Here is a 26,614-nt window from a genome sequence, read left to right on the forward strand (position 1 = left end):
CAACACAATTAAATTCTCGAGTGCTGAATATGCTTCCTTGTTTGGTTTATTTAATTAAATTTTATAAGTCTTTGTCTGGATTATTAGTTTAGATAAGAGTGATAATAGTTGTGTAAGAGTCAAAATTAATATATTTTTTTGTTATCTTCATTAAGTTCAACAAAAGGATATCAATATAATGAAAGAATGATTAAATTAATTTATACTTTGAAAATTAAAATATTTCATATGTTTTAATTTTTATATAAATTTGTAAGAATAATTTGTGAAAAAATTAATTTTACTTTTTATGTGAATGTGCATTTTTAATAAATTATTATTATAAAATTGAAATATATAAAAGGATAAAGTTAGTAAGTATCTGTACAAAATGAGTAAATAAAAATACTTTGTAGTTGTAGTTTGATTTATTTTAATTGAAAAATTATCCTTACATGCTTTTTTAGATATAAGTTTACTTTTAAATAATATATAATTAAAATGATCACTTTTAGTTAATTTTTTTATTTAATTTTTCCTCTTTTATTGATAAATAGATTTTTTTTTTCTGTGGAGCTTACTGAAGACATGGAATTTATTTTGGAAGAATTAGTTTTTAGTGGTCTTATAATTTTTCGTTTAGCCATTTGCATATTCACAAATTATGATTTTTTCAGACTTATGAGGACAAAAATGAGTTAGAAAATTAGATTAGATTATTTTAAGAACATAGAAAAAGATAAATTCATTTATTGTAAAGTTATTGAGAGTATATGCGTGAAAATGATTGATGCAGAATGTGCTGGGTGGAGGTTTTTCAGTGGAGTCGACACGTCCCTGGTAAGTATCTCATTTACCAAATCACCCTTTTTGTTTTATTTCTATTTTAACAAGTTTTTAATATTTTTTCTTCTTTTCCCCCCTTTCACCTTTCACAAAGTATTTGGCGAATTTTCTTTACTCGACTGACTTGCCCCTAAGTTAATAATTGGAATAAGAAATTATTAAAATGCAGATTTTTAATAGTATTATTTTAAATAAAATCATGTTTAACAATACAAACATTGACACGGGAAGAGACCAACTATACTCGGTCAAAAAAAAAAAAAAAAAAAAAAGAGACCAACTATAGTTTTCAAGCAGTGAACTACTTTTTATCATTTTACCTAGTGAATGGTCACGACAGGTTTCTTATTTTCAAATTCTTCAAATAATATTTCTCTGTTAACAACTTAACATAACCTTTTTTGGCTAAGAAAAAGTCAAATACCTTTTTCAAATATAGTGGCTACATCCGGATCTGATTTGAAAACAAGTGATCCATATTTATTAGAAAACTGCAACTAGTACAGAACGTCCACAGATTAAAAAACTATACTACATATTAACCAAAAGATTATAGTGTATTATATGAATTTATTTGAATAATTGTTAAACGCAAAGTATTATTATTCCCTTGCGAATTTTGAATATTACTTAATCAAGTGAACAATAAGAATTTGTCAGCCGCGTAAAAAAAATAAAGAATTTGTCAGCGTTTGGGTTGGGTGACAAATCCAATATTTTAAAAAGGATAAACCTTAAAAAATATACCATTGAATTTAGGTTGCATTACCTCTAGGCTCTAGTTTACTTTATAGTTTATACTCTATTTTGTTACTTTATAAATATAATCAAAAACATTTTATAAAACTACCGTCAAGTGGCGATTTGTAATATTGTTGATTGTATAAATGTATTATGAATTTTAGAGATAAAATTTGGTTTACATGAGTTTTTAAAAATAATTTTAAATTAACAGTGTATTAAAATTAAACTGTTCTTATTTGTTTGTTTTGATCTAAGTCACTTTGAATTCTGTAATTTTTTTATTTCCAATTTAGAAAAAGGCGTTGTGAAAAATGTTTTAGGAATAATATTATAGTTTAATGTACTGTTAGTGTAAATAATTTTATACTATTAACTTAATATAAATTATTTTAACATTATAATTTAATCACGAGTCGTCTTGTACAATAAGTATATTGATTTTTATAATATTATTTAAAATTTATTATAATAATAATGATTTTTTATTGGTGGGTAATGTAAAATATTTTACAGATAAAAATTAAACAATTTTCTTATACCGTTGATCGACTTAGAAATCAACAAAGTTGATATGTGGATATGAGATTTATCAATGATCTTAAAACATCTTAAATTAGATGGAGCACCATGAATTGCTTAAAGAGGTTTGTCTATCTGTTACCAACTGAGGTCCAATCCGCCACCCCATCCAACGTTAATTAGACAACATTAGACAACTTCAGAATGGATCATATCCATACAGTATGAGATACTTTGTTCTTTCCTTTTCTTTCAGTATCCTGTAATCTATATATTGCATCTTTTGAAATCTCCACTTCATGTAGTTAAAGTCGTTTGTCAGGTGAGCTTACGTGTTATTGATGGAATAAGAGGGAAAAAAGACAAAGTAAAAGTTGCAGAATGGATTAATGTAATAAGAGTGAAAAAGACAACGTAAAAGTTGCAGAATGGATATGGACAAAAACGTAATCCTAAATCGATCATTTTTTGTGGAACATGTTTTCAATTTTTTCTGTTTTCCTTATAACCGTTACCCTCCTTTGTTATTTCTTGGATGGGTCATCTATTTATCTTCAAAAAATGAAAAATTAAAATTGACTGGCTTACATGTACAGCTTAATTAAAAATTCAAGTTAGTTTATGAAATACAATCTAACCATACATTATTTAAACAGCTAATAAATAAATAAATAAAAGTTTTAGTTTGGGATATAATTTTGATATGCATTGTAAATTGAAAAGATTTTTGACATAAAATACCTGATACTACATTATTAAAATAGTTTGATAGTGATCGTTGCTTCTTGAAAAGATCCACAACGTAACAACGGGTAATTGAAATAGATCTAAATACATCACAAGAAAACTTGTTTTCCCCTATAAACAAAAAATAAGAAAAAGAAAAAATGATTCCTCCGAATTCGTAAACAATCGTATAATACTGCTGTGAATGGTTGGTGCATTGTCGGTATTTCCACAAGTTGCATTCCTGCTACCTGTGGGGCAATGTGGCATGGCCATGCCACTTGCAGTGTAATTATTTCTTCCCTTTCTACCTTTTTCTGCTTGTTGAAAAGTTGCTAGTTGCTACCTTCGCAACTTTTTTCACTGCCTCCAAGGTTCTTCATGGTCTCTGTTCTTTTATGGAATTATCCAACTAAGTGACTGTTTGAGAAAACATTAGATCAATTCATTTTATAGCAGTACACGTTTTAATATAAAATTTATAATTATAATTAAGATTATTCTATATTTAAAACAAACAAAACTTTTAAACTACTACTATCTTCGTATAAACGTGACATTTTGTAGCAAAACATTTAACTTTGGTTTTCACTGCCCTGTACTCATCAACTTGGTCTCTACTATAGACTCTGACTACCCTTTTAATTTTTTAAGGAAAAATTTGATAATTTATGATCTGTTTTCCACTATGGTACTGCATGTCCTTGAAGGAACTCAGAGATGAGCTGACCAGAGCGCTAATAGAGGCAAATGATGGTAATGTTAATGAGGGAGCAGGGTCGTTCAATGAACTTGTGAAAGAGATGACCTCAAAACAAGACCTTAAGGCTTTTGCTTTCAAGACCAAAGCCATGGTATATAAATAATTCACTGCGTTTGCTTTTGCTAGTTATTCTTTGTGATGATGATCTTGATGTTTTATTTTTCTAGTGATTCCTATTTTGTTTCCTACTGGTGTTGATCAACAATGAGGCGTTGTATATAATAAATGCTTGTCCCCACATATCTGTTGCTTGGGTCAGTGTGTACGTTTCAGGAGTGAAAATCAGGAGAAGCCAATGCAGCTAACTGATAAACATAATAATACATTATAGTCGCACACCAGAACACAGACACTTGCAAAATTAAAGAAAAAATATCAAAAAGAAAGGAAATTGATTTAACTTGTGCAACTGAAGTTTGTGTGGCATATAATATTTTAATTGGATGGCTATAGAGAACATGGTCTATAGATCAGGAATGTAACATAACCTGAAATTTACCAAGTTGAATTGAAGCTTAAAGGATTGATTATTCATATTCCAATTTTAGTTTTATGTGCTTATGGCAGTTGCTCAAATGCTTTAAAAATGGCCCAGATAAAATGTATGCTAAAATGCAAGAAAATAACCTTTAGGCTTTAACTATAGGCCAATTTTGAAGATCCATGTGGTTCAAAACACAATAACTCGTCTTCTTCAACTTATCAAACTGTGTATATTACCTCTTTATTGGGGCTTTTCTGTACATGGACAGGGAGATAATTTTACACTATGTTGAACAATGTGGAAAGTTTAGGAAGTTGAGTTGTTGTCTTGTTGAGTTTTGAACTGCAGGAGGCTTTCAGAAAATGACCAATAGTTGGAGGGGTTCATTTCAAGCATAAGGGTATCATGGTATATGCATTCCTTTAATTTGGTGAATTATAAAATAAGCATACGGAGGAATGCGGGTGAAAGTAGCATCATAATCAAAGTCTATCTGTATGCTGGTTGCTTTATTGAATTGTTGACCAATGAAGCATAGGCTCTTGTCAGCTACAAATATTCAATTCAGCACAGTTTGTTAAGTTTTAATCCTCTCACAAAATCTGCAATTTTTTCTGTTCATGTTCAGCTATCACAGTTGGAACGCAAGGTACAATTAGCGAGACAACAGGAGTCAGTTTATTGGCATCTAGCTTCTCATGGTGTTCCCAAAAGTCTACATTGTCTATGCCTAAAGTTGGCTGAAGAATATGCTGTAAATGCTATGGCCAGATCTCGTCTACCCCCTCCTGAATTTGTATCGCGCCTTGTTGACCCTACCTTTCACCACTTAGTTCTCCTAACTGACAATGTCCTTGCTGCCTCTGTTGTTGTAACCTCTACAGTTGAAAGTTCAATCAACCCAGAAAAACTAGTTTTTCATATTGTTACTGACAAAAAAACTTATGCTCCAATGCATGCTTGGTTTGCTACCAATTCTATTAAATCAGTTGTAGAAGTTAGGGGATTACACCAATATGACTGGTCTGAAGAAGTGAATGCTGGTGTTAAAGAGATGCTGGAAACTAATCACTTAATTTGGAAGCAATACTATAATAAGGAAAAGGACCTTGACTATACTCAAGAGCATAGTAGATATTTGGAGGCTTTAAGGCCCAGCAGCCTATCCTTGATGAATCAACTCCGCATTTATTTGCCCGAGGTAATTAGTTATTTTTGGTAGCCCTCTGATTGAGTAATAACTGATAACAAGTTTAAATAATGCTTGGTGATGATTGTTTCATCATCTGATTTTTGTGGACCACAACAGCTCTTTCCAGATCTCAAAAAGATAGTATTCTTGGATGATGATGTAGTAGTACAACATGACATATCTTCTTTGTGGGAACTAGATCTTAATGGCAAAGTCATTGGCTCTGTATTGAAGTCGTGGTGTGGAGACGGCTGCTGCCCTGGAAGTAAATACACAAACTATTTGAACTTTTCACATCCTCCCATATCATCAAAGTTTAACGGTGATCAGTGTGTATGGCTCTATGGCATGAATATATTTGATCTTGAAGCTTGGAGGAGAACAAACATAACGGAGACCTACCATCAATGGTTGAAAATTGTAAGTGTATGTTGACATAATGTGCTTAATATAGCCACTACATTCTGCCATATATTGCATTTCGGTAAGCTTCTATATACATCAAGATTAAACTGGCAAGACGGGTTAATTTTCATTAAGTATATCTCTCTGGATGAAGACCATGAGTGATTTGAAATGTTCATATGATATTTAATTATTTTATACTACGCTAAGCAATATTTAACTGGTCTTCAGCACTGCATTACATTCAGCATACATGTCTAATTTCACTTAGAACTGCTTTATGCTTTTGAAGCCATACAGTTGAGATAATTCTGGACTAGTAAACTATGTCACCTGTCAACAACAACAACAAAGATACCATATATTTAGTCTTTTATACACTACTGCTTACTTCAGCATTGCCATCTTACCATTAAACATCTATATTGAACTGATTTCACAGAACCTCAAGTCCGGGATGACGATGTGGAATCCAGGAGTGCTTCCACCTGCCTTCATTGCATTTGAGGGTCATGTGCATCCTATAAGTTCATCAATGCTTGTGACTGATTTAGGTTATCGCCATCAATCAGCAGAAATTAGCAAAGAGAAATTGGAAGCTGCGGCTGTTATTCATTTCAGTGGCCCTGCAAAGCCATGGCTTGAAATTGGTTTCCCAGAGGTTCGAAGTTTATGGAGTAGATACGTAAATATCTCTAATAAGTTTATTAGGAGATGTAGAATTACAGGGTGAAGGAACAAAGTTTTTTCACCTGCAATATTTATTGAGATTGAAACAGTGATACCGTATGGGATTTCAGAGGGAAGAAGGTTCTGCCTTCAGTCTCTGACTCATACGCTCTGCACAGTTTGATATCAGTTACGCTATGCCATGTCCATATAATATAGTAAATAGATGAAGCTGCCACGCAATACCCTACTAGAAGCAGTATTTATGGTTAAGAAAGATATAAGCATCATTGATCTAGCTGCCTGACAATACTGTGAATTTCTTCATCAAAATTACTTTTTGAAGTGGAGAAATTGTTTTGCATTATTTGAAATTTCAGTTCGTTCAAGTCTTGGAATGTAAACTCAGATAAATCACTTACCATGCAGCTTGAGTTTATCATGTTTGGAAACACGTTCCCCACCCAACAAATCACGTCAAATGGGTTAAAGACGTGAAAGCTAGAACTAAACTTCTATGCAGATGTGAAAAATCCATGTTCATGATGTGTGACCAAACACACTTCCCTTAGTCTTGTAAATGCTTATTCTACGAGCCAGTCAAATTAGTTTGTGCATTGCTTTACATCACTTCCACTCGTTATTCACTTTTTGTGTATATGGAGCTCGTTACACAAAAGACTAAATAAAACAAGTTTAGCATCTATCCATACTCCAGATGTAACTGGTGTAAAATCAGAGGCAGTGTTCAAATAAACTCATTTGAAAAAAGATCTCATGCTGTTCTTCCCTATTTTGGTCCAGGGATTGGCTCACAAAATACAATTTCTGTGGTTTGGCTCTTTAAATGTCTGCTGTAGTATTCTGCCATTCGGTGTGGTCCTTGATGACATCTACCCTTCTGCAGTAGATCACAATGAATGAAACGGCCGTGGAATATTATGCAGCCAAAATTGTTGAGTACTATTACATTGCTGAAAGCCCCAACACAATTTATTGATTTGTGCACCCCTGTGATTACTAAAGCTTTATATTGAGAAATGACAACTATATGTGCCACATAACATGATCCGGTAACTATATATACCAAATTTGGTCTCTGTTGCAAGAAGTCAAGAACTAGAGAAAGCAACATTGATATCTATCTGCTTGGGACCATATTATGCAAAATTTTCGAACTTGCTCAAATCAACCACGTGGAGTTATTTGCTCAAGGCTTTCAAGTTTCAACATAGAATGAAACAAGATTTGAATTTGCAAGTATCGGAATTTGTCTTTTGTGGAACGAGAATTTTGACTTCTCTGATTTCTTATTGACAATGGTTAAAAGAAATTAATGAAGAAAGAAAAGAATCCCCACTCTAGCTCCACTTACACAGACTGTATAGGTTGCCACATGTGATCTTCTGTTTCTCTTGCTTGTTCCAGGAACGTTGGGTTAACTTTCCATGCATGCCAGTTGTTTTCTCCAAATTTGTTGCTTCTCTTACATTTCATGATGAGGTGAAAACTTATGATAATTGTTGGGTCCAATTGTCCATGTTTACTATTAGGACAAAATTTAGATACATTATTTATTTATTTATTTTTGGTGAATTTCTCCTTAAAAAGTGATGATTCAAGAGCTAGGCTTATCAGGCTATATGGACCAAGCTGTAATCCCTCCACTGTCAAGAGCCAGGGGTGGTCGCTGCTATGCGAAGCTAGCCTCCACTGTCAAGATACATTATTTTTGCTTGTTAAGAAGTTATTCGTAACTTTATCGAGAGACAATCCTATTTTAACTTTACAGGATTACTATAAGAACAAAATATTTTTTCTTAGTATTTAATACAATTATATATTTAGAGCATTTTTGTTAGTATTTAATACAATTATATATTTAGAACAAGAATAATAGTTAAGCGAAATAATCCTATGCCGTTTGATTCGTGTGATTTGTGGTACACAACTTTAACCATTTTTAAAATATTATTTTACAATTACAATTATAATTTTATCTCGATAACTCACAATGGATTAGTTACCAAAATAAAACTTAAACTATAATTAAAAAATACAAGATATTGCATCTAAATTTTGTGGCCTTTGTTAACTCCCAATTTTCTAACTCTCACCAATTGCTGGGAAATTTATTGATTATATGTATACATTTTGATTTTGTAATTGAGCTGGGTATTCCTGATACCCTTTATTAATATGAAGAAGTTTTTTGCTGATAAAAAAATAAAAACCAACGAGATACGCGTGCATCATCTAGTTCAGCTATTAAATCAACTTGCTATCACGTCATTAAACCTGTGTAGTAGTAGTAACAACCAACAAGGGTCAAGGTGATAATTATCTAGTCGCACTCTCGAGGAGGGAATCAAAAGATATTGATGAGAGGAACTTCTAGTTGGGATAGTGTTAAAAAAAGTCTCATAGCAAAGCCTGTGAGGGTCATAATAAATCTCCTTTAATAATTTGGTAAAACATAGTTGATTTGTTAAAATTGATTCCATGTCTAATATGTGATTATAGAGAAAAACAAATACACATTATTGAATCTTATGATGAAAGGAAAATATTAGGAGAAAGAATTCTATTATTGAAAATGAGTAAATGAGTTAATTAACTGCAGAAAAGACTTTATGGAGGTTTATATACAAACAATATGCTTAACAGAAAATAACTAACAAACTAATTATAATCCCCTATAACTAATTATCCCAATACCCCCATCAAGATGGGAGAAAGATATTCTCGATGCCCAACTTGGAGATGATGCTGAGAAAAGCACTTTGAGGCAAAGACTTTGTGAAAACATCTGCTAATTGATGATGTTTTCTAACACGAATCAGCTTTAGTGTTCCTTTGTGAACTTGTTCTCTGACATAATGCAGATCAATCTCTAGGTCTTTGGTTCTTTCATTGTATATAGGGTTTGTTGCAATGTGGATTGTTGCTTAGTTGTCACAGTAGACAGCTGCAAATGATGTCTTGATTTTGAAATCATTTAGCAAGTTTCGTAGCCAAGTAAGCTCACTTGACACAGATGATAAAGCTTGATATTTTGCTTATGTAGAAGATTTACTTATTGTCTTTTGTTTCTTTGCCTTACAAGAAATCAATGAATTTCCTAAGAAAATACAATATCCAGTTGTTGATTTCCGGCTGTCAATACATGAACCCCAATTTGCATCTACATAGGCATGGAGGGATGTGTCTGACTTGGCTTTAAAAAGGACCTCTTGTCCAGCTATGTGCTTGAAGTATCTTAGCATAATGTTTGTTGCATTCATGTGTCCTGAGCGAGGATCAGATACAAACTGGCTTAGTTTGTGAACAGTGTAACAAATATCTGGCCTTGAGATGGTTAGGTATAGAAGTCTTCCTATGAGTCTTCTATAAGTTTCTGGATCTGGAAGTTGTGATCCTGATTCTGCATTCAATTTGAGATCAGCCTCCATAGGTATACTGCAGATAGCTTACAAGCAAGCATTCTAATGTCCTCCAAAATTGACATAGTATAATGTCTCTGGCACATGAATATCCCTACTTGAGATCTTGAGAGTTTTAGGCCAAGGAAGAATTTTAGATCACCCAAATCTTTTAATTTGAAGTATTGCTGAAGCATGATTTTTGTAGAATGAATAGCTGTTTTATCAAGGCTGGCAATGACAATATCATCAACATAGACCAAAATGGCTATGGATGATGAACCTGTTCCTTTGGTGAACAAGGTGTAATCATACTTTGACTGTATGTAGTCTTGAGAGGTCAATGTGGTGCGAAACTTATTGAACCAGCTTCTTGAAGCTTGCTTTAGGCCATAAATGGACTTATTCAGCTTGTAAACAAGAGGTGCAGATGATCTAGAAGGAGGTTCATGGTTGTAGCCTTGAGGTATATGCATGTAGATTTCTTCATCCAAGCTGTCATTAAGGAATGCATTGTTCATATCTAGCTGAGCTAGGTGCCAATGCTGAGAAGCAGCAAGAGACAAAATGAGTCTGAGAGTAGTAATCTTAGCCACATGGGAAAAGGTCTCTTGGAAATCTAGGCCATATTGTTGTGTGAAACCACGCGCTAGAAGTCTTGCCTTGTGTTTTGCCACAGTTCCATTAGAGTTCAATTTCAGTTTGAATAACCATTTGCAAGTGATAGGTTTCTTGTTGGGTGGTAGGTGAGTGATTGTCCAAGTGTTGTTGAGGTCCATGGCTGTAAGTTCATCTTGAATAACTTGTTTCCACTGAGGAAACTTGATGGCTTGCTTGTATCTCTATGGTTCATGATTTTTAGAAATTTGACAGATATAGTGGGTATGATTTGTTGTAAGTTTTGAGTAATTAATGTAGTTTTGGATAGGATATAGAGGTTTGGAATCCATGGTTACGTTGTAACAATGGTAATCAGTAAGGTATCTGGGTTTGCCACACTGTCTAGTTGATCTTCTGAGCTGATATTCTGAAAATGGGTTAGGCTGAGGGTTGTTTTGTATGCCTGGTTGGTTGCCTGGAAGGTATTGTGTGTGTATAGGGTCAGGATCATCACAAATGCCTAGAGTAATCAAATTTGGAGTGATGTGAGGGCTGAGAGGATAAGTGGATCTTGTTGTAGAGTCTTTGTCTTGGAAAGGAAAAATGTGTTCATAGAACTTCACGTCCCGTGAGATGAAAGTTTTGAGAGTGGTCAAGTCCAACAACTTGTAGCCTTTATATCCATGAGGATAACCTATGAAAACTGTTGTAGTAGCTCTTGGATTGAACTTGTGTCGTGTGGACAAAAGAGTAGATATGCATAACATAAAGTTCCAAAATTCCTGAAATCAGAATAGTTAGGTAGTTTTTGATGCAGAATTTCATAAGGAGATTTGTGTTGCAAAATAAGACTTGGTGTTCTATTCATCAGAAAAACAATAGTTTTAACACATTCTCCCCACATTTTTATAGGGACATTGGATTGATACAGTAAAGTCCTAGCAATGTTTAATATATGTAAGTGTTTTCTTTCCATCGCACTATTCTGTTGGGGTCTCTCTACATAGGAAAATTGATGTAAGACACCTTTTTGAAGGAAAAAGTCTTTAAAAACCAGCTCTCTAGCATTATCAAACCTAAAAGCCTTAATACTAGTTTTGAATTGATTCTCAACATAGGAAAAGAACTTAGGTATGACAGTAATACAATCAGATTTATTTTTAAGCATATATATCCATGTGAAACTACTTTTATCATCAACTAAAGTTAAGAAGTAACTAAAGCCATCATGAGTGAGGTGCCTAAAAGGTCCCCATATGTCAGCATGAATCAAATCAAAACAATGATCACTAAATTTATTGGGATTTGGGAAATGGAGCCTATTTAGATTGGCAATATGACAAGTGTGACAATGATAACTGGAATCCACAAAGGTAAGATCCATTTTATTAGCAATTATTTTGTATACAGGAATGGGTATATGACCTAATCCTCTATGTCAGGTTTCATATGAAACAATATTACATATATTCACATATTTAGAACATAAATTATGTTTGGGAAACTCAAAAACCAGTAATCCTTGCTTTTGCTTAGCAGTGCCAATCCTCCTCAAAGTCTTGAGGTCCTGTAGAATAAAGGAGTCAGGTTCCATTGTAAATCGAAAAGGATTAGCATTGATAAGAGTGACAAGGGATAGAAGATTAAATGTGAATGTAGGTATGAACAGAACATTGTGAAGAAAAATGTCTTCATTAATCTTAATATTGCCTATTCCTTCTACTTTAACTTTTGTGGATTAGGCAGAAGAACATGTGAGTTAAGAATAGCAGTATATGAATTAAACAACTCTTTGAAACAACAAATGTGAGAGGTAGCCCCAGTGTCAATAATCCAAGTGTGGTGATCATTATTAAAGGCATAATTCATACAGATACCTGTAACATTTGTGGCTACTACGTCAATTGTGGTTTTGGTTTTCATATGATTGGTTAAGAAAGAGATCAATTGTTGACATTAAGTAGCAGTTAAAGTTGGTGCCTGAATAGAAGGTGAACTTTCGGGTGTGTCATGTACTTGATTCACCAAGTTACTGGTACAATTTTTGAAGTAATTTGGTGGGTAACCCACAAGCTTGTAGCATTTGTCCTTCGTGTGTCCCAACATGTCACAGTGAGCACATTTGGGTCTTTCTTTCTTGATGTATTTCCCTTTATTGTTGTCATATTGGTTCTTTGATGCAGAATTAACATAAAAGACTATATTGTTGGAAGCATTGGTGGGTGAGTGAGTGATGAAAATTTCCCTTTGAGCTTCTTCTTGAAGGATTAGGGAGAAAACATTACCAATTGAAGGCAAAGGATTAGAGAGAAGAATCGGACCTCGGATTTGAGAGAAAGAATCATTCAAGCCCATAAAAAATGACATTACATACTCAGATTCGTTGTGAGTGTGGAGTTGTTGAATACCTCCGCAAGTGCATGGGAAAGTTGGTTTGTAACCGACCAATTTTTCTCAAATTGACTTAAGTTTTGTGTAATACGTGCTGATATCGTCAGTGCCTTGTTGCAACGACATTAGTTGGCACTTCAATTGGAAGATTCGAGGGCCATTTTCCCTTGAAAACCTAGTTTTCAAGTCATCCCAAATTTCTTTCGCGGTGTTTGCAAACAAGATGCTGGTGATGATATCCTTAGAGATAGAATTGTAGAGCCAAGAGATGACAACGTTGTTTGCATGCGTCCAAGCAGCGTAGGTAGGAGCTTCTTCTTTAGGCTTCAGGAAGGTGCCGTCGATGAACGTCGTTTTGTTCTTGATAGAGAGCGCTACCTTCATTGCTCTGCTCCAGGTGGTGCAATTCTTGTGATCAAGGGGTTGAGATGTGAGAACAAGGTCAGGCCCATTTGAATGATGAAGGTGAAGAGGATTGGTTGGATCTTGACTTGGATCGGTGGTTGATGTAGCCATTGAAACCAACAAAATCAAATCAAGAATATGATGGAAGGAAGAACAGGTTGGATGGATGTGAGAGTAGATTACTCTAATGATACCATATTGAATCTTATGATGAAAGAAAAATATTAGGAGAAAGAATTTATTATTGAAAATGAGTAAATGAGTTAACTAACTGCAGAAAAGACTTTATGGAGATTTATATACAAACAAGATGCCTACCAGAAAATAACTAACAAACTAATTATAATCCCCTATAACTAATTATCCCAATACACATTAACAATGAATTATAATATAAACTCATTACATATTCACCAAATGCGATTTTTGTTTAAGATATATATAAGGTTGATAGGCGGTTAAGAGAAAAAAAGAGAGAAAGGATGTAGATTTTGATCCTCTGTCAACAAAAAATAATAAACTATAACAATTAACATTTTTCTATAAAAAAAAAATCATATTTTTAATGTTACATATAGATGTACTTATGATTTGAGTTCGAAGAGAATATATTTCTGATTTTTCTTTCATCCATTACTATTGTTATGTCTCAATAATAGATTTTATATATGTTTTAGATTTCATTTTCCATCTTATTTAGTTTTAGATTTCATTTTCCATTTTATGTTTTTTGGTTTTCAAATCTTATTGGATATAAACTTTTCAGTTTGTTTTCTGTTTTTCTGTTATGACATATTTAGGACAAATTAATTTTGGGGATTTCAGCTATTATTTTTTAAGTAAAAAAAAAAACTATTTACAAAACAAGCTGTGTGTTTGTGACAAAATATGAAATTTATAAAAAGTTTTTTCTTAAAATTTTTTTTTTCCATGCATTTGGAAATTTATATCTTTATTCTCCTCCTGAACATGTTTCTTCAAAACACATGCATGTATTTTTGTACTCTTCTTTTGATTATCATCTTTCACTTTTATCTTCTTCATCTATAGATGTGGTTCCTCCCGCATCATATATTTTCAAAGCTCTTTTCTTTCATCTGAATTTTGATCACTTCCATATTATTTGTATCCGTATTCTCACGGTTTTTTCTTCAAACAACACTTTATAGCCTTTTTCCAACCGTTGAACAACACTTTAAAAGATTATGATCAATTCTAGGGACATATAAAACATCATAAAATTAATTTCAAACCCAAATGACTCTTAATTGCAACTATTTGGGTTTACCTTTTCCTGTAACGTGTACTCTATACTCAATTCTGACTTTGAAAATAGAAGTTTTGTTGAGTTCTTTGAAGAGATATCAACCATACATTAGTGACATGGCATGGTTTGTACAACCACCATCAAAGAGTCAAACTTTTGTAGACCAATTGTCAGATGTAAAATATGACATTGCAAATAATTGTTGGCCTTCTAGGTGATCCTTAGCAACCTTAGCCTCTACTTGTTCTTGAAGAGACTTGTGTATTTTTTTAATGTGTCCTAATTGATTGCACTTGTAACGTGCATCTTGCACCAGGCCCCCACCAACATTTCTTCGGTGGAAGATTTTTTTTTTTTTTTTGCAATAATAACATGGAGGAAAAGATGTATTATTATTTCTTTGGTTATTTCCATAATCTTAATTTGACATGCTCCTTTTTCTTATTTTTGCCCCTATCGTTGATATATGCAATTTGGCTTGGAAAACATCTTCCATGGTAGTGCTTGCAACGCATAATAACGCTATTGCGAAAGTGATCTCATTAAAAGATCTTATATCTTATACACTTATAATTTTATAGTTCACTTGTAAATTTTGTTTATAGACTAAAGTATCCTTATAATTAATTTCACTTTGATTTGTCATATATATATATATATATATATATATATATAAAAGTGTAATCAGCTACACTTACAACAAATTCTCACTAACATTTTTCATAATGTTTTCTATATCTCTCTCCGTCATATTATAAATTCTGCGCTTTTCTCTCTTCGATCTCTTCCTTAAACTGTATAAGAAGGGGAAAAGCTATGTGAGAATAACGTTACTCTTTCAATTTTACTACTACCAAGTTCATCCTTCAACAATCACTTTTTAGAGCAGTAGGCCACAACAAATGCATGCAGACAAATACAAATACACGGTGTGAGGTTTAGAAACTAGCTAGCTCTTATTAAAAGATACATTAACATTATATATATCGTATGAAATATGAGTCCAAAATGGTTCATTTAGTTCACAGTTTAATAATGACCTTTAGCTAGCCAATTAACGTCAATTCTAAAGACGCAACTGATTCAGGAAATTAACGCAGGCATATATATATATATGCCTGTATGGCAATATTATTTGCTCAGCACTATATAGACAATACACGTAACTATTCAAATAGCTAGCTAGAGCCATGAACTTCCAGTAGCTTTAACTTCCAGCATATCAGCTGCATTCAAATATAAAAAAAAAAAAAGGGAAGTTAGAAGCACATCAAAATGGATATTAATGTTGCTAAGTAAAGCCATGAATTATAGTATAAAGTATATATAAACTAGTAATAAACTTAAACTGACCATTTTATAATATAAAAAAAAAAGAGAACAAAACAATGTACAGTCATTCCCATTTCCTGATTAATTTTCTTCAAATGATTTAGCACAACTTATTGGTTATTTGTTCTTTTTTTCAGCCTTTGGAAAGGTTTAAGATCTTTCTAAACACGCAGGGAATTTACTTCATGCCCGGCCTTCAAAAATATATAATTAAGAAGAAATTTTCTTTCACGTCACTTTTTTTTCCAAGTTCTTCACAACCTTAATAAAATGTCAAATAATTACTTGATGGAATTAAACAGACTGCAGAAGAAACCAGTTAAGTGTAAAAAACAGTGATGTGAAATAAACAAGACTAATTAATGCATGGTAGCTTATTAAAAACTATGGTATTTTGTTGAAAGTATTGGTTCAATTTAATTACATGCATCGTTGAAAGTAAAAACATATCTTTTCCAATGGTCATTGAGCCTCTTGTTTTTTCCTTCAATAATATCCATATATATACAATGGGCTCATAAGAAATGAAAAAGCCTTTCACCCATAGGTTTTATAATATAAGGATTAATTGTTAATTAATGGTATAAGATGAATATCAATATGAATGCTTACACAAGTTGGAGAGCAGTGTGGTCTTGACGAGAGTATTGTTGTTGATCATCAGAAGCTATGAGATTTACAGGGAAAAAATTCCTGTCGTATGATTGTGAAGGAAGGGACTCGCACAGTGTTCCTGACATATTCATATTTGATTGCTGTTGTTGAGCTCTCTCATGTTCAGCTATCTGCACCATATATTCAAAAAAATTTAATTACTATTCAATCCATTTATCTAAATACTGATACACCACATTTACCTGATTAAAACATATAATTATTTCACATCAACATTCTGTGTGTGTGTGTTTAGAGAAGATGAGAGCAACCTTAGCTCGCAGATAATTGTTGTGGTTTTGCAGCTCAATTTCCTGCACATTATCAACAAACTTAATTACATACTTCAGATTTGGGTTATCCATGTAAATATTTTGCCTAAAATTAAGAAAACAATTATTGCTTCTTTGGCAATTCCTTTTTGTTTTTTCTTTATGTAATGTTGATAGGATACATAACGTATGAAATTTCAACCTTGATCAACAAGGCATAATCATATTAGAAGTAGGCATTCCAATTAAAAGAGAAAACAGTGTATAAAGAAGTTTGATAAAGAATATACATATACACATTAAGTAAACAGGTAAACCAAAAGAAACAACTTTCCTAAAATAGATATATTCTAATTCAATCTCAAAGCCTAACCTAAAAGAGAGGCAAATTGATTAAGTCTTATAATGAGTATTTTAATCATGTTATTAGTCAATATAAAATATCTGAACAGTATAAAATTTGTAAGACTGCGCATTCACAAGTAGTCAATCATCAAGATTAAATGAATAGACTTTAATTATTAGAAATAGATTCAGCCTAGTTAAACCTCAAAATTTAGATGAAACAATTGTCTAAGTTATATGAAACAATTTCTTTGATAAAGAGTCTTATAATCAATATTCTTAACTTATATGAGATATATATCTTAAAAGTTAGCAAGACCAATCCACTAGGATTAGCCTAATAAGATATTTGAGTAGTTTATATGAGACTCTAAGTTCTAATCTCATTATTATCACGCAAAAAAGTTAGCTAGACCCATTTTTTTAATTGTAGTAGATAAGAAAGATAAACCCTAACAGAATATACTTACAGCATCTTCTTCCTTAATTTGTTTGAGAAACTTAATATGTTGGCTATGATATATAAAAAACAAACAAGTAAAACATAAATTAACAACACCAAAGGAGCTGATGAGTACCCGCTTTTGCATGAACTCCACATCAGCAAACAATGTTTCATGCTGCAAAATTTTGAGTGCGTCAGGCCAAAGGATTAAAGATATACTAACAGGAAGGAACATAATGTATATTTTCAAAATATATAATAAGTCAAACCATATAAATTAAAAACACTAAGTCAAAAAGTTCTTGTATGTAGCTTTTGCTCATCTATTTAATTAATCCATGCTTGGGTTTATATTAGAAACCTTCAAATGATGCTTTTATAAATATCCACATGAGTTATTGTATATTCTTAGCCTGTCAGATACCAATTAATTGATGTCTAAAATAATTTTCAAGCATGTATACACCTTTCTAGATCTAACTCTGCTTAATCCTTTCTCCAATCTACCCTCGAGGTTCTTTAGTTCCTTGAGACTCAGAGAACCAAGTGCTTCACCAAGGATGTGCCTGCAAATTAAGTGAAATTCATTGACGAGTTATTCAAAGGATAGAATCTGTTAAAAGGATATAACATCCAGAAACTGACCTGTTTAGATTCTGAATATCTCGAATTTGTCTTCTCAATTTGGATGACTCTTGCTGGTAAAACTGATATTGGTACGTAGATCGTGTTAGTGTGACAAATATATTGTGGAGAAGAAATATAATGTAGTAAGCTATTGATAGTTGTGTCTCCATGAGATGAAAAATTAGGATGCATGCATGTTATGGCATGCTGTTATATGACTTAATAATTTAGAGAGGTATCATGTAATTAATTGTGTGCTAGATATAAATCCAGCATTATACTTCTTTTCTTACTATTATTAAACACTAAGGCCAAGTCTAAAAGTAACGTTTGATTGAGATTAAAAAAATATTAAGATTCACATTTATTTGGATAATCTTCTTCGTAGCTATTTTTAGATAAAGAAAAATAAAAAATGAAATAATTTTTTTCTAAAAGGTAAAATTAATTTATGCACAATATCATTTTGTCAATCTAATATAAAAAAGTTTCTTTATATATAAATTAATTTTAACTTATCAAGAATTTTATTTTATTTTTTTTATTTATTTAATTTTAGAAGTATTTATAATAAAATTTATCCAAATAAACTCTTAGTCTTATCATTTACCCTTTAACGGCAAGACTACATATATTTACTCAACTCAAATTAATCTCACTAATTGCGAAAATCAAGTGTCCTTTCTTGGTCAATATAAACACTTGAATATTATTTGTTTAAAAATATAATTAATGATCAAATGTGACAATTTGATCCTTAAAAAAAATTATATTAATTTCATCTCTTAACATTTTAAAGAACACGAATTAGGTCCTCAAATTCACATCTAGACATAAATTTGATTATTAAACTTGGTGATTATTTTGCACTATAAAGGATTAAATTTGTGTTAAAAAAATTATAAGAGAAATTAAAAACTTTTGCATGAAATACAAGGGATACCTCTACCCACAAACATGGAATGTGGTCTGAATTACAACTAAGAATAGCCAATTTGATGTATATATATTTCAATATTTGGCCTCGATTTAGTAAGATCACTAAAGACGGTATAACTTTTCGTACCGAATTTTAATCCATATACTATTTTAAGGTTCAAATGTTTATATTGTCGTTACTTCTGCACAAATCCTTCAAAATGTATAAAATTTTTGCTGTTAGACAATCTTCTTAGTGTTTATGAACATTCAATGCATCTTATACTCATTAATGAATTTTCAGATAAAATTAAAAAAAAAAATCAGTTTGTTATTTCCATTGTTTTAGGGATGAATAAAAGATGCATGCCGATTATCATTACTGATTTTTTTATGTAATTAAATGATATGTGCACTTGTTAATTAATAATCAGTTTATCTTTGATATTGTCTTAATAAATTTACCTGTGTGTTAGCTTCAGATACGGATTCTGCGTTTGAAGCAGCAGCATTTGCCTTCTTGTACCTCTCAATAGTGGCCCTAACACTGCAAAGTACAAACAATTTAAGCAACTACTGTAAAAGCTAGTGTGGGATTAGTGGGATCCATGCCAGAAATCTATATGTACACACATAGTAGATATATATACAGTTTCATAACTAGGGATCACGAGAGAGATATATATATATATATATATATATATATATATATATATATATATATATATATATATATATATATATATATATATATATATTGATTAATTCGTTGGCATATAAGTGTAGAACCCTAACAAAACTGAGATTGAAATATTGCAGGTTTAAAACCATGTGCATAGAATTGTTAATTTGTTAGAATATTAATTTTATTAACAGAAAAAATTGAATTCACAATCTTTTTTCTCTTAATTATCTAACATATCTTATATTTCCTCTACTTGCATACCTTTTAATTACCATTACAAATATGCATCAAGATCATCTGAGCACAAAAATTATACATGTCTTACACATGATTAAATGTGAATGTTTGGATTATCGGTTTCAAAAGTACGTTCAAAATAAATAAAAAATACAAAAGAATTCTTTCTTATTCAAAAGTATTTTGAGCATGCCTTCCAACTGGAAAACAACTGTAATCTAAACATAGCTTAAGTTACCAACTGTAATCTGGTAAATTGAATTTATCTTTATTTTTTTGTGAATGGTAAATTGAATTTATCATTCACACATGGAAGATGATATACAGTTTGGAAATATTCTTAAAAGAGTTATGATATTTTTTTTCTTTTATCTTTCTCTAGGTGACAATTAGCATCATGGGTGTCCCTGTATAATTTCCCTTCTCAAAATACACGTATATATATGGTACACCTATATACAGCGTTCATTAATTGTGGTTGATCTATTGTGTATATGGTGCAATTCAAAGTCTAAACAATATTCGTTTCATTATGAGGTCATCCTGTCAGTTGTAAAAATCAAAGAAATTATAAGAGACAACAATAAATAGAAGCATCGGTGAAAGGAAGGTTTCAAATTATAGCAAGTATTTTAAAAATTACGGATGATTTAAAAAAATTATTTTAAGTACAAAGTATGAGTTGAGCTAGCTAGAAATGGTTGTGTTGGCTGGAAATGTCTTTCATTTTATTTTTATTTCATCTTCAATCACATTTGCAATTAAAGTCTTGTGAGATGAGTGAAAGTTTTCATTTATTAATCGCTCAGAAAATCATATACTTCATCAAATAATACTTGGTATCAATCCAGTTCTTTCTTCCACTAAAAGCTTTCATATATAAATCCTCCATGGAACTCACAATCCATAAAAAATAAAAATGTTTTCGCTAAAAGGGTGGGTTGCGTTCATTTATAAAAATTAATAAATTAAAAATATAAAATAAATACATTAAATATTACTATATTTTTGTAACATTAAACATTAAAGACCGTGAATGGGATGACGCTGTCCAGTGCCCGAAAGGTCAAGAAAGTTGGTGAACATTTTTTTTATTTTTTATTTTTTTAACTATTATTGCTCTTAAAATAATTAATAACAAGATAAAAAAATTGACATAAAAATTAATATGATGATCAAGAATAAACCTCACAAATGATTCATCATCATTATCATTATATTAATAATTAAAATAATACATTATAGGTTATTATTTGGAGTAACATAATCTGTCAAAAACTTACTGATATATCTCAACCTTAATATTGTCGAGGCCCTGATTGGCTGTCTCTGCCAAGCTGGCACATGATCCAACAGTATCATTGGCTCAAATATAATATCACTTCCTAATTTAGAAAACGTGTCACCATTACACATTACACACTGTGTAATACCCATGAGGATTATTATATCTTTATTTCTTACACCTAGATTCCCTTAAAATTAAAACCCTTTGAAAATTGCTCGTGTAGTTCTAGTTTCTTTGTCAGTGAACTTTGGAAACCTAAGAAAAATGAATGTCATCAACTCAGAACTTCTCATTGGATCGTATTCTCCCTTTTGTTTATTTTCCCTCTTCTTACACCTTTCTTTGTCACATATATTTCCAAGGACACTTTACGCCGAAGCTAAATTTGTTTATACAAACTCTCATATTCTTTAAAATATTCTAAAGAATGTGTAAATAAAATCTCTCTCTCTGTACTACTTAAAGTTCAAACTTCGAATACCAATATATAGTTAATGCAATGATCGAGTACGAAGAAGCTAATAACCTATGATCATCTGGCCATAATCTAAACGTAACCTTCCCTTTTTTTTTATTGAAATTTCCAAAACACATAGTTGATGAGAGTAGGTAGAAAATTGACGTCAAGAGTGTAGAAGCTTTATTTCCTCAAAGATGAAAGAAATTAAAAAAATGAAAGAGAGAGGGGTGCTTTGCTTTTAGCCATTCATAGAATCTGATATCATGCTGTTACTTTTAGCAACTCAGGGTAAAAAACAAACGATCCTGGGAGAATATCATCACAACACCATAATATATAACTTCTTTTGGATACTATATATTTTAAAAAAATAAATCAAAGAAATGGGAAAGAAAATGAACTTAAAATTATATATATAAAAAAATGAACTGAAGGACCCTGCAGAAGAATAAATGCCACTAACTATGCTCTGTTGTCCTTAGTGAAGAACTAAGAAATAATACTTCACGTGACCAGTGAATCGTATTTTTGAAATCCTTCTTTGTTAGGAAAACAGACTTTTAAATTTTATTTCAGCAAAAAATAAATAAAAAAGAAATTAGCATGTAGTTTTAGCTAATATAATAATATATCTTGATTTATAATTTATTCATAAAATATGACTTGAGTTTTGTTCAAATATCCACGTACAGAGGCTTTCATCTAGCTTAAGTTAATTAACTCAAGACATCTAGAATATACATGTTTGGGGATGGGACTTTGAAGGAAAAAAAGAAAGAGTACGGGGAAAAAAATTATTTTTAAATAAGAGAATCATATAATATTTATATATAAAAAAGACAATTTTATATTAATTTATCATTTTTTATTTTAAAATTATTAAATAAAAATAATTATTACAAACAAAAAAAAATCTTCTTTATCTTTCCTACTCTCTCCAAAGCTTTAGTCCTACAGATATTCTTATAGAAAAAGTAACCACCTAATTCCATGAATGTTTCAAAAACCTCTCTGCCAGAAATTTCTTGTGGAAGCAAAGAGTTATTGACACTGATAATACCACACGGGCTGGGAAACCCTAACTGCAGCATATTTTCCATGACTATATTGTAAAGGACAAAATTTATGAAAAGTGGGGAACGAAATTTAGACTTTCATGAACATCTACAAACAATTTAATTTATGACAGAATGGTGAGAAAAACCTGTTTCAACTATAAGAGGAATCTGAAATCTTTGACCCCAGAAACCCTAATTTTGGGTTTTGATATGTTCATTGCTACCTTGTACAGTGATAAATTCAAGAAATATTTTTAAAACATTTTTATTATTATTATTTTATTTTTCAAATTGGGGATATTAAATTGGTAGGTATATATTATATTATGCATCCCTGATTTGACTGCCCTAAAGTCTTAGACAAACAGATTTGGGTGTGTATCTAACGAAAAATCTGAAACCCTAGATAACTTAGAATATTGATCAGCTGACAAATTAATTAGGAGTATCAAGAAAAAGTGATGATGATGGAAGAGAACAGAAGAGAAGATGATCAATGAGTGCATGACAGCTTTATGTGGCAGAATTTTGTAGGTTTTATGGTTGACATGTTGAGGGAAAGAGAGAGAAGGAAGAAAAGGATCGAAAAAAGCTTAAGAGCATGGGAGAATATACACAAAGAAGCCAAGATCTCTGACTTGCAAATCTTTGTAACCCTATTTAAAGCTGTTCCTCCTCTTCTTCATATATCAAGTGCTACTCCTAGTATCACCTTGACACCTATTTCTATCTCTCACCACACAGATTTGCAACCTTTCAAACAAACAGTTGAGTAACAAGAATAAAATTGAGCAATAGGTGTGTGAGATAAACGATATACATATACTACAAAAGCTCATAAAGGAAACTAAATTAATAATTTAAAAATAAAACAACCAAAAGGGACAAAATTATAAAGTTTTGAAAGAACGAAAATTGTCTCTTTGAACTGAAATATCAGACCTGGTCTGATTTTAACCTCATTAAAAAAAAAACTCACTTTCTTAAGTATTAATTTTATACCACTTAGAAAATAAACCAAAATTTCCATGACCCAATATCTAGTTAATTATATGACAAGTTGGACATATTTTAAGACAATGGAGCATTAGCCATTAATAAACAAAACCAAAGAGAAACCAATTAATTACCTTCAAGATTTGGGGGTAACAAAAAATTTAAGAAGGGTTTGTGAGTTAAAGAAACCTGTTGTTGGCATACTCATACAAACGGCCACGGGTTGAGAAGACAACAAGGGCAACTTCAGCATCACACAGAACTGATAATTCATAAGCTTTTTTCAGCAAACCGTTGCGGCGCTTGCAGAAGGTGACTTGCCTATTGGTGGTGTTCTCGATCCGTTTGATTTCAATCTTCCCTCTTCCCATTTTCTTCTGAGAAGACGCTTCTGGAGCTTGATTTGGATCCTCCATGGTTGGAAGCTATAAGTAATATTTATACCAAATAATTAGTTAGTGCTATTATTCAATAATTTTTTTATCAAAAAAAAAAAAGCAAATCATCAAACCAAATAAACTCAAGAGAAAGGGAAAGAAAACAAAACAAAAGGTGTGAATAATAATTATGTATGTGCCTAATGGTTTGGTGTGATCTGTATTTTGGCATGCTATAAGCTGGTCACTAACCATATGGAAAGAGATAAAATACAATAGACACAAGATTTAGGGTAAGAGAGGGTGCAAATTAACAAAGTCTATACCTTATGAATCTGCACTATATGTGTTGTTTGGTGTTAACCTGGAACTGAGGTACAAAGGATGCAAAATATGGAAGTGGGTTGGCCTAGCAGACAGGTATTTATGACAGAAAAATAGACCCTCCACAATTACCACTCACTCTAAAATTTACTCTCGTGTTGGAGAATTAAAGCATGAGAGAGAAAGAGAGAGAGAGAGACTTGAGGTTCACCTTTCATGCTCCATAAACCATCCATTTCTTCATGTATGGGAAAAAGGAGAGGGAGATAATCAAAGGGTCTTTTCGAAAGTGACTTTAATTTGTTAATGTGGGGTTTGATTCAATTTCAATGAGAGGGACATGCACATAAAAGTTTGCACGCAAAATTCCGAAGCTTCAAATTTTTAAAGCATAAAAAAAATAAAGAAACCATTTTGCTTCTTGGATTTTGAGTTTTTGGCCTTTTACTTCGAATATGGCCTTGTTTACACTTATAACAAAAGTAAATAAATAGTAAAATGAAGCAAACTATATATTTTCATAAATTAAAATTAATTTATATATTTAGCTTATAAGAGTTTCTATAAAATTCAAGTGCATGCATGTGTAAGATGATTTAAATTTATAAGACAAGTTTTTCTTTTCTTCTTCTATAAAAAGTTATCCAACCATAATCTATATATAGATATTTATATCTACAAGATTTATTTCCTTTAACTGACCCCTGCATCTCTTTAATTTTTATTTTGTACAGTTGAAAATTGAAACCTGAGAGTTTCCAGTGACTCTTGACCCTCTCTCTTGAATTATTACAATTTTAACTAAGAAGGGTTCCCACGTGATGTCTGATCATAATCTTCACTTCTTCTCCTTATATTTAGCAAGTCTTTATGGGGATGGGAAAGCCAGTTTGAATTTTTTCTTTCTTTTCCCTTTTCTGCATTTTGATTTTGATGACAAGGTTAGCATAAACAAAGTGTTAGGGCGACAGTGCATGTAAGGACTTTTACGTAAAATACCTGAAATGTGAGCCAAGTAGCTAGCTCCATTACACTAGTAACTGATCTTTAAGACACCTGATGAGTAGTTTAGGAATCATGTTATGCAAAAAAAATCTTAAGATTGAATTTTTTTACAATAGATAATAATCTTTCAAAGTTCTATATATACTACCATAAGTTGATTAAATTCAAATTCATTTGGAACTTGTGATGGAATGGAAAGTAAAAAAAATAATTTTAAAAATTAGAGGATTAAATTGAACCCAAAATAACTAAAGGACTAAATTGAATCAAAATTATAAATTAGGTGATCAAAAACTAATTTTAACTAATATTCATTACTCCCTCATCGTGTTATAATTGTCGTATAAGAAAAATATGTCATTTTAGTTTCTTAATGTATATTAATTACTTTTATCATTTTAGTTTTTAAATGTAACATTAATTATTTTTTTATTTATTAATGATGAACTATATATAAATGTATTAAATGATGATATAAGATTAATTTTCTAAAATTATCATTATATTTCATCTATTTATTACTTCACCTATGTAAAATAACCTAATACAACAATTATTTTGGAACGGAAGAAGTAGTAGAGAGTGAGAGGGAGAGAAATGAGAGAGGAGAGGGAGACATAAAAATTAAAAGCACTAACTTTTAAGAGGATTTTACGAAAATCGTTTTAGAATGACAATCATTTTAAGACGGTTTTCATCAAACCGTCATAAAACAATAATTTTTAAGACAATTTTTGTAAAATCGTCTTTGTTAAACAATCTTGTATTTACAATTGTCATCGCATGACATTCTAAAATGATTTCATATAACCATTTTAGAATGTTCGTCATAAAAAATAATATTTTTAGTAGTGATATTTTTTTTCTAATATTTCTAATAAGTGTAATTTTAGTTTTTTAATGAAATATTAATTCTAAGGTTAGTTTTATAAAATTACTGTTTTTTTATTAATTTATTAACTTTTTTTTGTCTATATAAAATAAATAGAATGACACTTATTTTAAGATGGATGAAATAATATTTAACATCAACATTAAGTATATTCAAATATTAAATATAATATTAATTAATCTATAAATTCACTAGTACTACATTTATTTTTCTACTGTAAAATTTATTTGTGGATCGTTATTCGTTAATAAATTTGTTGTCTACAAATTCAAAACTATTTTTCTCTC

The 26,614-nt window shown here is 31.2% G+C and overlaps 2 protein-coding genes across 5 annotated transcripts in view; one reads left to right on the forward strand and one right to left on the reverse strand.

Moving 5' to 3' along the window:
* LOC100816698 (probable galacturonosyltransferase 15) overlaps window positions 1-8,176 on the forward strand; it is a 9,561-nt gene extending 1,385 nt beyond the window's left edge. The window contains exons 2-6 of one of the 2 annotated variants that reach the window (XM_003532052.5): window positions 776-819; window positions 3,525-3,668; window positions 4,690-5,262; window positions 5,371-5,673; window positions 6,101-8,176. In XM_003532052.5, the coding sequence (XP_003532100.1) occupies window positions 776-819; window positions 3,525-3,668; window positions 4,690-5,262; window positions 5,371-5,673; window positions 6,101-6,391 (1,355 nt within the window). In that variant the 3' untranslated portion in view covers window positions 6,392-8,176. The remainder of the gene's footprint in view (window positions 1-775; window positions 820-3,524; window positions 3,669-4,689; window positions 5,263-5,370; window positions 5,674-6,100) is intronic. The other variant, XM_041004710.1, reaches the window with a different exon arrangement.
* A 7,168-nt stretch (window positions 8,177-15,344) lies between these two features.
* AGL1L (agamous-like MADS-box protein AGL1-like) lies at window positions 15,345-24,739 on the reverse strand. 3 transcript variants are annotated; one of them, XM_041017649.1, is made up of 9 exons: window positions 24,642-24,739; window positions 23,919-24,154; window positions 19,471-19,552; window positions 18,106-18,167; window positions 17,927-18,026; window positions 17,594-17,635; window positions 16,671-16,712; window positions 16,357-16,529; window positions 15,345-15,638 (listed from the first exon to the last, which is right to left on the reverse strand). In XM_041017649.1, the coding sequence occupies exons 2-9, from the start codon at window positions 24,143-24,145 to the stop codon at window positions 15,635-15,637; spliced, it is 732 nt and encodes a 243-aa protein (XP_040873583.1). In that variant the 5' UTR covers window positions 24,146-24,154; window positions 24,642-24,739; the 3' UTR covers window positions 15,345-15,634. The 3 variants fall into 3 exon arrangements, with proteins under 3 accessions (XP_040873583.1, XP_006584622.1, NP_001240100.1); XM_006584559.4 differs by lacking the exon at window positions 24,642-24,739 and adding an exon at window positions 24,359-24,435; NM_001253171.1 differs by lacking the exon at window positions 24,642-24,739 and adding an exon at window positions 24,433-24,445 and having other exon boundaries at window positions 15,594-15,638.
* Between the last annotated feature and the right edge of the window lie 1,875 nt (window positions 24,740-26,614).

This window comes from Glycine max, chromosome 8 (assembly GCF_000004515.6).
Source record: "Glycine max cultivar Williams 82 chromosome 8, Glycine_max_v4.0, whole genome shotgun sequence".
Lineage (NCBI taxonomy): Eukaryota > Viridiplantae > Streptophyta > Magnoliopsida > Fabales > Fabaceae > Glycine > Glycine max.